At 41.2% G+C, this 13,446-nt stretch overlaps 1 protein-coding gene across 3 annotated transcripts in view; it reads right to left on the bottom strand.

The window, feature by feature from the left end:
* Nucleotides 1-13,446, bottom strand: part of SIK2 (salt inducible kinase 2) — a 130,578-nt gene that overhangs the window by 18,287 nt on the left and 98,845 nt on the right. For all 3 annotated transcript variants that reach the window (XR_007719298.1, XM_050757682.1, XM_050757681.1), the window contains 5 exons: nucleotides 12,858-12,982; nucleotides 12,294-12,417; nucleotides 10,436-10,656; nucleotides 8,403-8,555; nucleotides 1,175-1,339 (listed from right to left, as the gene is read on the bottom strand). Coding sequence is in view for 2 of the 3 variants with exons in the window: in XM_050757682.1 (XP_050613639.1) it covers nucleotides 1,175-1,339; nucleotides 8,403-8,555; nucleotides 10,436-10,656; nucleotides 12,294-12,417; nucleotides 12,858-12,982 (788 nt within the window). In the remaining variant the exon portion in view is untranslated. The remainder of the gene's footprint in view (nucleotides 1-1,174; nucleotides 1,340-8,402; nucleotides 8,556-10,435; nucleotides 10,657-12,293; nucleotides 12,418-12,857; nucleotides 12,983-13,446) is intronic.

Here is a 13,446-nt window from a genome sequence, read left to right as displayed (position 1 = left end):
CCAATATTTATTATCTATAATCTGTCCCAAACCTCACACACATTATCTCAATTAATCATCGTAACAGTCTCATAAAGTTGGTGTTCTCATTTTATACAAGAGAAAACTGAGGTTCAAAGAGTTCTGTTATGTGGCCCAAGTTCACACTAAGAGGAGGTCTATTTTGAACATGCTCCAAGACCTATGTTATCTATGACACTCTCCTACCCATTATTATGATCTTCTGTACATTGCTTATGCTAAGTACATATAATACACACTGGAAGTTAAAGAAACATCCATGAATGAGAAAAGCTGTCATCTTCCGTATCCTAAATGCCAACTTCATTCTGCACACTAACTTTTATTTTTATTAATTAATTAAGTTTTTGAGATGGAGTCTCACTCTGTCACCCAGGCTGGAGTGTGGTGCTGCGATCTCGGCTTACTCACTGCAACCTCGGCCTCCTGGGCTCAAGCCATTCTAGTGCCTCAGCCTCCTGAGTAGCTTGGATTACAGGTGTGTGCCACCACATCTGGCTAATTTTTTGTATTTTAGTAGAGATGGAGTTTCACCATGTTGCCCAAGGTGGTCTGGAACTCCGGAGCTCCGGCAATCTGCCCGCCTCGGCCTCCCAAAGTGCTGGGATTATAGGCTTGAGCTGCCACGCCTGGCCCAGCACACTAACTTTTAAACATTTCCAAATTAGACAAAACAACATGTATAACTGATCACAAAAGATGGCCCATCGTTCTGTACCTGAGGTACCCTATGCAGAAGAGCGGCAATAGCAATCAAATACAGCCCAATTTGGCATGAAAGTTAATTTTTTTGTTTTTAGCATTAATTTGTTAGGGGGAAAAAAAAATCAAATCAAAAATACTCCCAAACACTTGTGAGAGATCTGGAAACTTGAAGAGAGAAGGAATTAGTGAAGGAGGGAGAAAGATGAGGAGGACTTTTCAGAAGTCCACGAGGTCTGACAAATTACGTAATGGTCATAATGGTCACAATGATAAACACTGACAAGAGTTGAGCCTGGACACTGTTCTTAGGTTTTTCTCCACAAAAGCATCACTCCTGAGTGACTTAAGGAAATGATAACGTTCAATAAAGCCAAAGTAAAACACTTGTGGACCAAACTGAAATCTCTGGCCACACTGCCAGTTCTGAGACTCTCAAACACAGCCGTACCTTTGGAGTGTCCACACACTCTTCTTCCATGAATGCAGCTTCTGCCTGACAGCCAGATGCCGGAAATGAAAAGGCCTCCACGTTGGATGCCTGGGGCAGGAGGGCAGATCGCAGCAGCCTCATGTTCGGTGAATGCATGGTCACTGGGAGCCCTACAGTCTGTGCCTGTAAATATGGCAAGAACAGACAGTTTGGGAACATGAATACCTTCTCTATAAATACACAAAGTTCTAAGAATAAAATAATTCTTCCTGTGGCAATTAAAGACTGAATATTTATTTATTGGAAACTCCAGAAAGACTTGGTGAAATATGCATATGGTGCAGGCAGTGGTCTGAAGCAGACTCAGCAATCAGTTCCTCTGAAAGAGGTCGTACAGAATTTCAGTTCTGCCTCATGAGGGGATGCTTGACTTTCACACAGGTGACAAGAAAGCTAGCTTTTGTGAGGAATCAAGAATGTTCCTCGTTTCAATTCAACAAACATATTTATCGCTTTCTTTAAATATAATACTTACCAGACAGATAAAGAATAGAAAAATCCTAGGAGCTCAAAATTAAACCAGGGACAGATATATACACACCCACAAGTAACTACAACACAAGGGACGCTGGAGTCAGTGCTATGTCTCTGTCTGCCCTACCCACCTTTTTGGTGTAGGTGAGATGGTATGTATTTATTGGTAAGGGTGTATGCGAAGAGGAAGAAAGAGAAGCAGCAGTCACGTGGGGTGACAGGAACATCTTCCTTCCTTTAAGGAGATGCACAGCCTGGACTCAGCCTGCTGGCCCAGTGGAAGGAGAGGCGTTTACTGCAAGCTATGTTTTTGAAGTCAACCCACTATAGAAAGCTCCTGATGGTTTGAAGTCTGTTCTCATGTCTCCTTTGTTAACTACTCTAGGGAAACAAGCATTACAAATGCTTCTTTTAAAAAATCATTTAAGGCCGGGCGCAGTGGCCCATGCCTGTAATCCCAGCACTTTGGGAGGCTGAGGCAGGCGGATCATGAGGTCAGGAGATTGAGACCATCCTGGCTAACACGGTGAAACCCCATCTCTACTAAAAATACAAAAAAAAAAAAAAAAAAATTAGCCGGGCATGGTGGTGGATGCCTGTAGTCCCAGCTACTCAGGAGGCTGAGGCAGGAGAATGGCGTGAACCCGGGAGGCGGAGCTTGCAGTGAGCCGAGATCATGCCACTGCACTCCAGCCTGGGCAACAGAGCGAGACTCTGTCTCAAAAAAAAAAAAAAAAAAGAAAAGAAAAAAAAGGAAAAAAAATCATTTAAAAGAGAATCTTTCCTTATGACAATTGGCAAAGATTGATTTTAAAGATGAAGTTGCTGAATGATCCTTTCATCACCATCCCTTCAAAACTACCAGAATAATTTATTAGATGTGTTTTAAATATAACAGTCACTGCACCACATCTGAGAAAACAATCATCATACTAGACTATGAAAGGCAGAAGGATGGCCTATATTTTTCCGGCTATAGTTATTTCAAGGGCTATAGGATGGTGAATTTTAAATTCAGACAAATCAAAGGGACAAATGGTATGAGACTGTAGCTTCTCCTCTCCCAAGACCTGAGTTTGATTCCTGGCTCCATCACCTATAAATTGTATGACCTTAATCAAGTTTCCTAACTTCTCTGAAACTTACCTTCTTCAACTGTGAGAGCACAATGCCAACTTCTCAGTGAAGTCAGGACTCTAAAAGGTAACATGCAATGTCCTTAACTCAGTAACATTAATTCCTCCTTTCCCCTTCTTCCTAAAGCCTCCGAATGATCACAAGAATGTAAGAATTAGACTGTAAAATGAATGCAGTCTCGTTCTCAAATACTAACGGTTCCCAGTTAGAATCTCGGATTGACGATTTTCAAGGATGGGGGTGTATGTTAGAAATATACTTTATATTTGAATATACTCTGAATATATTTTCAACATACTTTATATTTGGTATATTCCAATATTAATATCATTGGCTATACTGTATAAGATAAAGAATAAAGTAGCATTAGCAAAGTGTCAGAATGTTCTGGATGCCCCAAAACAAACAAATACACAACTGCACACGATTCAGAGTGTGATAAAGAGATAGCTTTCCTTGTATTGTCACTCCTCAAGCTTATATTCTGTGCTACTTCTGAGGTTAAACAACGTTTTCCTTTCAAAATCAGGCATTTAAATTATCTAGCTACTATGTAAAATTTTTATCTAGTCACTATGTAAAATTTACACTCCCCACTAAAGTGTATTTGCTACATTCTTCTTACCCCCATCATTAGCCTTTCAATCAAAGGATAAAACTGAAGAATTGATTTCTACTTCCCAGCTTTAGTAGACTGCTCCTTCTCTATGAAGGTAGTCTAAATTATTAGGGCAAAGCATGACCGAGGGTGCCGTATGGAAATGAGATGCCCATGCGCTAACTATGACACGCTGCTCCGTCCCTGACTCCCACTAGCTTGGACGCTTTAAATGGCCAGACGGTGCTGTGCCAGACCAAGCGTAGCACATTGTCCTTGACAGCATTCACATCCAACCTGGACTACTACAACTGACTGTGGACTCGGTTAGAGGAGTAACAGATAGCATCAAGGAATAACGCTTTTTGTTGTGACAATCACTTCCTAGGAAATATGGTGGGTTTTAGGAGTCTTATGATCACTGAGGGGACTAAAGGAGTCTTTTTGGAACAACAGAGGGTATAAATATACAAACAGCATGCGCAGCATTGCACAGTTGATTAGCAAATATTAAATAAATAGATGGTCAATTAATAATGCAAGAAGCAGATATTATCAAGATATTCTTTAGGAGTGTCAATACTCAATGATTATGCCCAACCAATTGTGATCACTCTTTAGACCACATGTTTATTGCTTTTAATCTCTTCTTTGGACTTTGTGCTTTCCAGAACCATTAAAATGAAAATAATATTCTTCCCTATGAGAAACTCGTTACTATTCCAATAGGCAAGTATTTGTTATGACCTGAATTGTGTCCTGCCAAAATTCACAAGTTGAGCCACTGATATCTGGAGACAGGGCCTTGAAGAAGGTAACTAAGGTTAAATGAGGTCCAAAGGGTGGGGCCCTGAGCCCACACAGCAGGTGTCCTTATTAAGAGGAGGGAGAGACACCAGAGATCTTTCTCTCCACACTTGCGCAGAGAAAAGGAGTCAGTGAAAAGACAGCCAGCTACAAGCCAAGAAGACAGGCCTCACCAGATAGCAACCCTCATGGCACCCTCATCCTGATTTCCAGCCTCCCGGACTGTGAGAAAATAATTTCCGTTGTTGAAGCCACTAGGTCTGCGGTATTTTGTTATGGCAGCCCTAGTAAACAGGCACAACCTGTTGTGAAGGGCAACCTCTAAACAGTAATTAAAGAATTGGAGGTGATTGTTTTACTCTTGTTTGTTTACAGCTGATGGAAACTTGCAGTGGAAGGACTCTTAAAAACTAGTGGTTAGGCCAGGTGTGGTGGTTCACTAATTGTGTGACCTTCATCAGGTCCTGCAATCCCAACACTCTGGGAGGCCACGGTAGGAGGATTACTTGAGCCCAGGAATTTGAGACCAGCCTAGGCAACATAGCAAGACCCTATCTCTACAAAAGATAAAAAAAATAATTAGCTGGGCGTGGTGGCACGCACTTGTGGTTCCAGCTGCTTGGGAAGCTGAGGTGGGAGGATCGCCTGAGCCCAGGAGGTTGAGGCTAAAGTGAGCTGTGATTGCCACTGTGCTCTGGCCTTGGTGACACAGCAAGACCCCATCTCAAAAACAAAACCTCCCCTAAAACCCCACCAAAACTAGTGGTTAGAATGTATGAGACAAAGACATGACATATTTTTTCTAAATAGTCTGAACTCAGTTAGATCTAATACTTCCTGCATGTTATACAGCAGACATAAGCACTCCAAATCTAAGATGGGAATCCCACTGTTGTCTAAATAATAATAATGGGTACTTTATTTTTTTTTATGTTTTACTTTTTGGGACAGAGCCTCACTGTGTTGCCCAGATTGGAATGCAGTGGTGTGATCTCGGCTCACTGCAACCTCTGTCTCTTGGGTTCAAGTGATTTTCCTGCCTCAGTCTCCCGCATAGCTGGGATTATAGGCATGCACCACCATAACCGGCTAATTTTTGTATTTTTAGTAGAGATGGCGTTTCACCATGTTGCCCAGGCTGGTCTCAAAAGCCTGGGCTCAAGCGAACTGCCCGCCTTAGCCTCCCAAAGCGCTGGGATTATGGGCGTAAGCAACCGTGCAAGGCCATAATGGGTATTTTGTAACTAGGCTATGAACTTCTTAAGGGGAGCGACTGTTTCCAGGGTACTTCTAAAGCCACAGTGGCTAGGACTGTGCCTGGCATGTAAGTGCTCTATTGGTTGAACAAAACTTCTGGTACAGGTTAACCAATTGTATCTTGGTAGCAATCTAATGAAGTATGTATTGCTGTTCCCATTCTGTATTTAAGGGCACAGGAGCTCAGAGACGCTGACTCGCCTGAAGTCACTCAGCTTGGTGTGGAACCTGAGGTCTGCATGATTCCACGGCTCACGTTATCTTTGTATTGACTGGATCATGTTTCCTCAATTTCTTGCTGCTATATCAAGAAACAAGTGATTTGCCACTTCTTTAAAAAAAATTAGAACATCAAGGAATTAAAGTGAGAAGGCTTTACTAAAACTTTAGGCACATTTATATCCATAAAAACAGAAATCTATTTTTTAACAAGTTCAACACTAAAACTCAAAATGTGAAATCTCTGAGAGGAGGGGCCTGTTGCTCAGCATCCAGAAGGCTCTCAGGCAAGCATGTGAATAAGCACTGAAGACTCCATTTGAAGTAGAAGCATTTTAGTTACACTAAGTAGGTTCCATTGAGACTTGGGTCAATGCATAAAGGACACAGAGTACTTGGTAATTAAAAAATTATTGAACATAAGAAGCCATGTTATGCATCTGAACCCTAAGCCAAATTAAATATAATTTGAGATATGCCGGGGAATTTGCTCATAGTCTAGACATGAAAGGATATCGTGTACAATAACATATGCACGTGCTCAGGAACAACTGTTTATATAACCCCTCACCACTCCCTCACTTGCGTAATGTTTAAGAAGAATAAAGAGACTTGGCAGGGAAAGCCTGCTGGACCTGGGGGCTTTCCAGCTTCCTATCCTTTTGTCTAGTGGCATTTGCAAGAAGGAAGGGGTTCCACTACATCTTAAGTGTTTTTCATTTTATCTCCTTCTTTCTGTCTTGAAAGCAACACCATTCAACTTAGAAGATTTCCAAGTGCTCAATGATACTCTAACTCAAGTATCTGGAACTATATTGATACATTATTTTACTCACATCTGTTATCAATACTCACATTTTTTTTTTTTTTTTTTTTTTGAGACAGAGTCTCACTCTGTCACCCAGGCTGGAGTGCAGTGGCGGGATCTCGGCTCACTGCAGCCTCTGCCTCCCAGGTTCTAGTGATTCTCCTGCCTCAGCCTCCTGAGTAGCTGGGACTACAAGCGCGCACTGCCACGCCTGGCTAATTTTTAGATTTTTAGTAGAGACGGGGTTTCACCATGTTGGCCAGGATAGTCTTGATCTCCTGACCTTGTGATCCACCCGCCTTGGCCTCCCAAAGTGCTGGGATTACAGGCGTGAGCCACCGCGCCCAGCCAATACTCTTATTTTATATATAAAGTATGTATAACAAAATACACCACTTACCTACTAAAATCAAGAAGATTTAATTTCCTTTTTTAAAACATACTCTGCAGATGCCAGTGCAAAATTTTATTATAATCCTGTAAATTTTGTAAAACTGCCAAAGAAATACAAAGTCAAAACTCTTCTGCCTTTATTTTTATTTTGAATAAAGGCAGTTACTCACAGAAGTGGACAGGAAAGTCAATGGAGCATACTAACCAACTATTCATCTCAACCTCTACATGGACGATTCCCAAATTTCTAGCCCCAGCCTCTCTCCTCGGATCAAGATCCACATCTTCCTCATGAGCAACTGAGTTAATGCTACCCCTATTTTCTCAGGCTCTGGCTCAAGAACAGAGTCATCTCTAAGTCATGTTGTCCCTTCCTCCCCAATATTTATTTATTACTTTATATAACAAGCATTTACATAGCACTTACTATGTGCCAGGCAGATAGTATTTCACAAACATTCGCTATTTCACAGATATTAACTAATTTAATTGTCATAGCATTCTATTATTATCCCCATTACACACTTGGGAAACCAAGGCACAAAAAGACTTAAGAAACTTAAAATGTCACATAGCAGGAAGTGGTAGAATTTGGGATTTGCTCCAGGTGCTTCTAACCACCACGCTGAGCTGCATCTCTGAACCATTGCTAACTTCATACAGAGTCTACCTCTGAAATGGTTCTTATACTTGCCCCTTCTTTTCTGCTTCCAACAGTGCCATATTTAAGCCTTCGGTATTTCTCGTCTCTACTGTAACACTCTCCTAACTGCTCTCTCCACATTTCTTCTTTTCTCTTCCTGACACATCCTTCACAATGCTACCAGATTAATTAGCCTAAAGCATGGATAGAATTATATCACTTTTCAGCTTAGCGGCCTTCAGTAGGTCCTTGTTGCTTACTGAGTTGTAAGTAAACTCTTTACCTTGGCATTCAAAACTCTTCACAGTAATGCCTCAGCTCACCACTCAAGTCCTCCCCATCTGTGAAGATGTGTCTTACACGCCGTTTCCCCTGTTCAGTTGTGCCCCTCTCTCCCCTGTCCCTGGCTCTGCTACAGCACTCATCTTTCCCTATTGTGAATGATGGTTGTTTACGATCTTGTCTTATTTCACTTCTATAGTGTGATGTCTCTGAGGGCAATGACTGTAGTTTATATATCCTACCCCCAACAGTGCCTAAGAATAGAAGCTTGCACATGGTAAATCCGTAATAAAAATTTGTTATATGGAATTGAATGTGAAAGCTAGTGACAGTAATTCTCAACATTGTGAATGATGAAAAAGAGAAACACCTCTTTTAAAAAACTGCTTGAAATAAAGTTAACCCTTAAAAATGAGAAAGTGCTAAAACATTTGAGAATCTAGTGAATGGCAGGCAGAAACTCTACAGAAAAACAGAGTGTAGAGGGTGAAATCCTAACCCTGTGTATAATATGAAAAATCTGTCGAACATGTGAACAGGCACATGCACTCAGCTAAGGGGGCATTACCTTGGCAACTGTTTGCTCAGCAATGGTGCTAGGCCGACGCTGGCGGCCGTCAAGTCTCTGCTCCACTGGGAAACTGCTCCTATGTGATTTCAGGCGCTCCACCAACAAGAAATAAATGGCAGCAAAGTGGTTATAGCTCTTGTTCTGCAAAGACTGAAAGAAAAAACAAGTGGTAAAGGCAAAGAGCCGTAAAGACCAATGCAATGATCTATACATGCCTAAAAATAAGGGGAAAGAAACGTGTGCTGTTAAAAACAGAGTGAAAAACAAAGTGTGTCTCAAGATGAAAGCTGCTCCAAAATTAAGACTGGAAGGCAGAAAACTTCAAGTCTCTAGTATTAATTTTTTTTTTTTTGAGACGGAGTCTTCCTCTGTTGCCCAGGCTGGAGTGCAGTGGCCGGATCTCAGCTCACTGCAAGCTCCGCCTTCCGGGTTCTCGCCATTCTCCTGCCTCAGCCTCCTGAGTAGCTGGGACTACAGGCGCCCACCACTACACCCGGCTAATTTTTTGTATTTTTTTTAGTAGAGACGGGGTTTCACCAGGTTAGCCAGTATGGTCTCGATCTCCTGACCTCGTGATCCGCCTGTCTTGGCCTCCCAAAGTGCTGGGATTACAGGCTTGAGCCACTGTGCCCGGCCTAGTATTAATTATATAAATGATGATCCCTTTAAATGGGTTGACCAGCCCTTTTACATGAACAAGATCCATTTATTTTTCTCCAGTCAGAGAAAATGCCATCATTATCTCATGTAGACATTCCCCAATGCTACCACATGGCCCCCATCTCATAGCTGTAACGGCGGTGTAAGGTCAGTTAGCAACCTGAGCCCGAGGCTCTAATTCCATGGCTTCAACACAAATCTGAACCATTGAAAACTCTGAAGTGAATGGTTAAAGTATGTGGAGAACTTTCTGATGATTATTTTGGGCTGGAGAATGGCATCTGGATGCTAAATTGAGAGACACTATGTCTCCGTTCTTAGGTAATTTTTTCCTCTTGTTTTTGCAGTCCCACCCTCTTAAAACCTTGAAAATAAAGTTGCTTCCCAAATGTTCACATCTCCAGCCTGCCAGCTTTCCCAGATACTGAGGGAACAGGGAAACAACTGCTCCTTTGGCTTCTAATTCCACCTGACAGTCGGCATGGGTGCTGTGCAGGGCACCGGGATGCAGAGCCGTCTCAGCAAAAATCACAGGTCAGTGGAATTGCACGCCCAGCTACCGCTCTGGATGCACTTCAGGGACAAGTACAGAAAAACATCCCTGAGCGCACAGTGAGCAAAGCAGGAGAGTCAGTTTGGTTTCACTTATGGCTACGTGGCAGGGGAAAGGCAGTACAGCATGGAGCCTTGGTCTTTCACAGCAAACAAGGCGGCATTTGATATTCTTGTTATGTTTCTTCCTCAAGAGCACTGTTTGCTTTTTTACTATTGTAGAAGTATTAGAAATATGTATATCCTATGAGTATGCTAACTATTTGAGGACAGAAATAAAAGCCAAGAGGAATTTTCCAGGTTCATGACCCTTCACAGTTCTATGACCCCTAAATACTTCCAAATCAGGAGCCCACCTGTTTTTGCCTTCTTAGTTTCTCCAGTTCACAATCTAAATTCCCCGGCTTTCTTAAACCTGATACCTACCCTTCTTGTTTCTTGCTTGGCCCTTTGCCTAGCTGCACATTTATGTTCCATACAAACTAGTTAAATACCTATGTAAAACTTCATGTTTCATCTTGGAAGCAACTTTCTACCTTGTATTTGTTAAGCTTCCATCTTTGCCTTTTCTGACTCTTTTATAAATGCCTCCTCTCGAATGTTTTGGCAGATGGGGCAAAGAAAGGAATTTAAGATGCTGAATAAAAGTAAATATAAATAGAGTCTGATGTCATCAATAGGGAACACTGAACAGTACGCCTAGGCGCTGGGGATACATGTGCTAAAAGACCAGGATGACAGGTGTGAGTATGAAAGTTCAAGTAGCTAAGTGCAGTAGAACCCTGAAATACCTTTAGTCAAATCTCTGATCACTTTACCTCAATGGTTTTCTGCTGATCTATTCCAAGGCTGTGCATCAGTCGCAGAACCTGCTCATTAAACTCCCCGATGGATGGCTCATTTTCTTGCTCTTGTGGATACAGAACAGGTCTCTGAACAGGAACTTCTATGAGCATCCATTTATGCTCCCTGATTTGAGCTATGGTTAGCCGTTTGGATGGGTCTAGGACCAACATCCTTCGAATAAGGTGCTCGCAATCTATAGAAAACACAATGTTACAAAAGTCACATAAAGCACTTTGCACTTCAGGGTTATTTGCTTGACTCGTGACTTTGTACAAGGGTGTTAATCTTTGTATCCTCTACTGGAAAATGGAAGGTCAAATGAATAAATGAATACATGCAGGCTACTTATATTTGTCAAGTTAACGTGGTGAACAAATACCTAAGAAAAACAGGAGGGTGTAGGTCTATCAGATTCTGGGCTAAATGAAACTTTCTACTGAATTTTGCAACTGAAAATATCTAGAAACAGACTTTGATTTCCACTAAAGAAAATAAATAAGCCTCATTCCTAGAACAAGCAGACAGTAAATCGATTCTCAGTCATATCTAATGCTGATATACTAAGGCTATGTAAGCAAGGCAAAGAGCTCTCCAATGGGCTGCTGCTCTCCTCCATATCACTGTAGCGAGAAAAGTGTATGTAAAATATTACTTACTTCTGACTACACCAAGAAAACTGCACTGCTGCAACTTTGAGCACTAGCATATTCTCTGAGCTGACATGATGCTCTTCACTCACACATAAGCTCACCTCCTGTCACTATATGCCAGGCGCTGTGCTAAGTGCTTTACATAGATTATGCTTATTAACTATTATTATTATTATTGGAGACAGGGTCTCATTCTTGGTCAGGGTGCCCAGGATGGAGTGCAGTAATGCAATCACAGCTCACTGCAAGCAATCCTCCTGCCTCAGCTTCCTGAGTAGCTAGGACTACTGGTGCATGCCACCACAACAGGCTAATTGAAAAATTTTTTTTTTTTTTTTGTAGAGACAGGGTCTTGCAATATTGTCCAGGCTGGTCTCCAACTCCTGGCCTTAACAGATCCTCCTGCCTTGGCCTCCCAAACCACTGGAATTACAGGTATAAACCACCATACCTGATTGACAGATTAATTTAATTAAACCTTACAACACCCGTGGGGTAGGAGCTATTGCTATTTCCATTTCATAGATGGGGAAATTGAAGCAGAGAGAGAGGAGATAAAACTTGTGAAAGTCATATGGCCAGTAACCGGTGGACTCAGGATTAAAATCAGGCAGTATGGTAGTCTGGCTTCACAGTCCATGCTCTTAACTACAAAGAGTATTATTTCTACTGTTAGTAGAAAGAAAAAAGTTAAGAATAATTTTACCAAAATGAAACTAAGGGGTAAACTTAACTGCTGTCTAGGTAACAGTTCAATACACGACAGGCAGGGATTATGGCATCTCATCTGAATTTAGCAGAATTTTGCCAGTTGGCTTTTTAATTAAAAATTTTTAATTTTATAAAATCCATTACATATTGGAGTAAAATGGTTTTGAGTCTGTATCTACAAAGGGCTTCGTTAAATCTAAAATAAACCTGGGACATTTATAGACCCAGAATGAATGAGAAGGTATGCTGCTGTTAATCTGGGAAATGCTGTGTGTTCAGTTACAAGTAGAAGGCTGGAACCTGTCTCGCCTACATAAAGGAGTTTGCTTCTTTCTAGAGCTTTTAACCTATAGCTCAGTCACTTCATTTGGCACCCAAACTCTTGGAAAAAAAAGAAGCTTTTACCTAGGCCTTTCACTTGGAGCACTAACACTGTAAAACACCATAAGTAAGATGAAAAGCTTGTTACCTTCTGACATGAAATACGGAATCCGGAATCTTCCTTCCAGAACCCTCTGTCTCAAAATTGGAAGAGTCGGTCCATCAAAGGGCAGAGCTCCACAGACAAGGACGTAAAGAACAACTCCCATACTCTAGGGAAGAAAACAATGCAGAGACTTTTCTACCAAGAACGTCAAACGCTCTTTGTTTTCCTGAACATCCCCAGGGCTCTTGAAATCATATGGACTGAAAAATTCCTGTCTGAATTTATTATTTTCTCAGAATTTGAAAAAATCCAAAACCCTGACTACTATAATAAGTATCTTATGATAAATACCAAAGAATTTGAATCTGATCATTTTGATTACTACTTAACTTTAAATTACTGCTGATATTAGGATGACAACACCTATCCTTAGAGAGTCTTTCCGAGGGATCCATTTCAAGATGCTCTGAGTAAGTATAGTCCAGTGGATGGGGAAAATATGAAATACTGCTTATGTGTTAAGTACCAGGAGCTTCTAAGATGGGCCAGAGCACCAAGTATTATCATTATAGATGCATTTAACAACACAGCAAAGCAAAGCAGTACCCAGATGTCCAGCTGTGGTCCTTCATACTGCTGCCCTTCAAAGACTTCTGGGGCTGCATAAGGGGGGCTGCCACACCATGTTGCCAGCAGTTCACCACTTTTAAAGAAATTTCCAAAACCGAAATCTATTGGGATGGAAATAAATGTTACTTTCATCTGTGCTCTCAAACTATACTGCATTTCTCTGTAATAAATTCTATAATATGCTGTATTAACAATATCACTACTATTTACTGTGAGGACTGGGATGGCATCTTATCTTGTGATGTTTCCCTGGCATTAGCACAATGACTAGCAAATAGTAAGTACTCAATACATGTTGCTGAATGTATGTGTCAGTGAATCAAGTTTTCTTCCCAAAGAGAGTAAGTGAGAGATTGGTAAAAGACTTTATATCATGTGAAAGAAAATCAGCCTTAAAGTGGACAACCCAACTAGTATTTGATAATCTTAGAATTTCAATTACCCGATGGCTGCTAAAGAGCTCTTTATTTTAAATGGTCTATAAGGAAAGAAACAAATGAGTAAAACTCTAAGATATTCACCTAAACATAACCGACTGTCTGGCTGCCATTACCCCAGATACATA

This window comes from Macaca thibetana, chromosome 14, assembly GCF_024542745.1.
Source record: "Macaca thibetana thibetana isolate TM-01 chromosome 14, ASM2454274v1, whole genome shotgun sequence".
NCBI lineage: Eukaryota > Metazoa > Chordata > Mammalia > Primates > Cercopithecidae > Macaca > Macaca thibetana.
The sequence above is the reverse complement of the archived record's forward strand: the minus strand, read 5'-3'. Positions and strand labels throughout refer to the sequence as shown.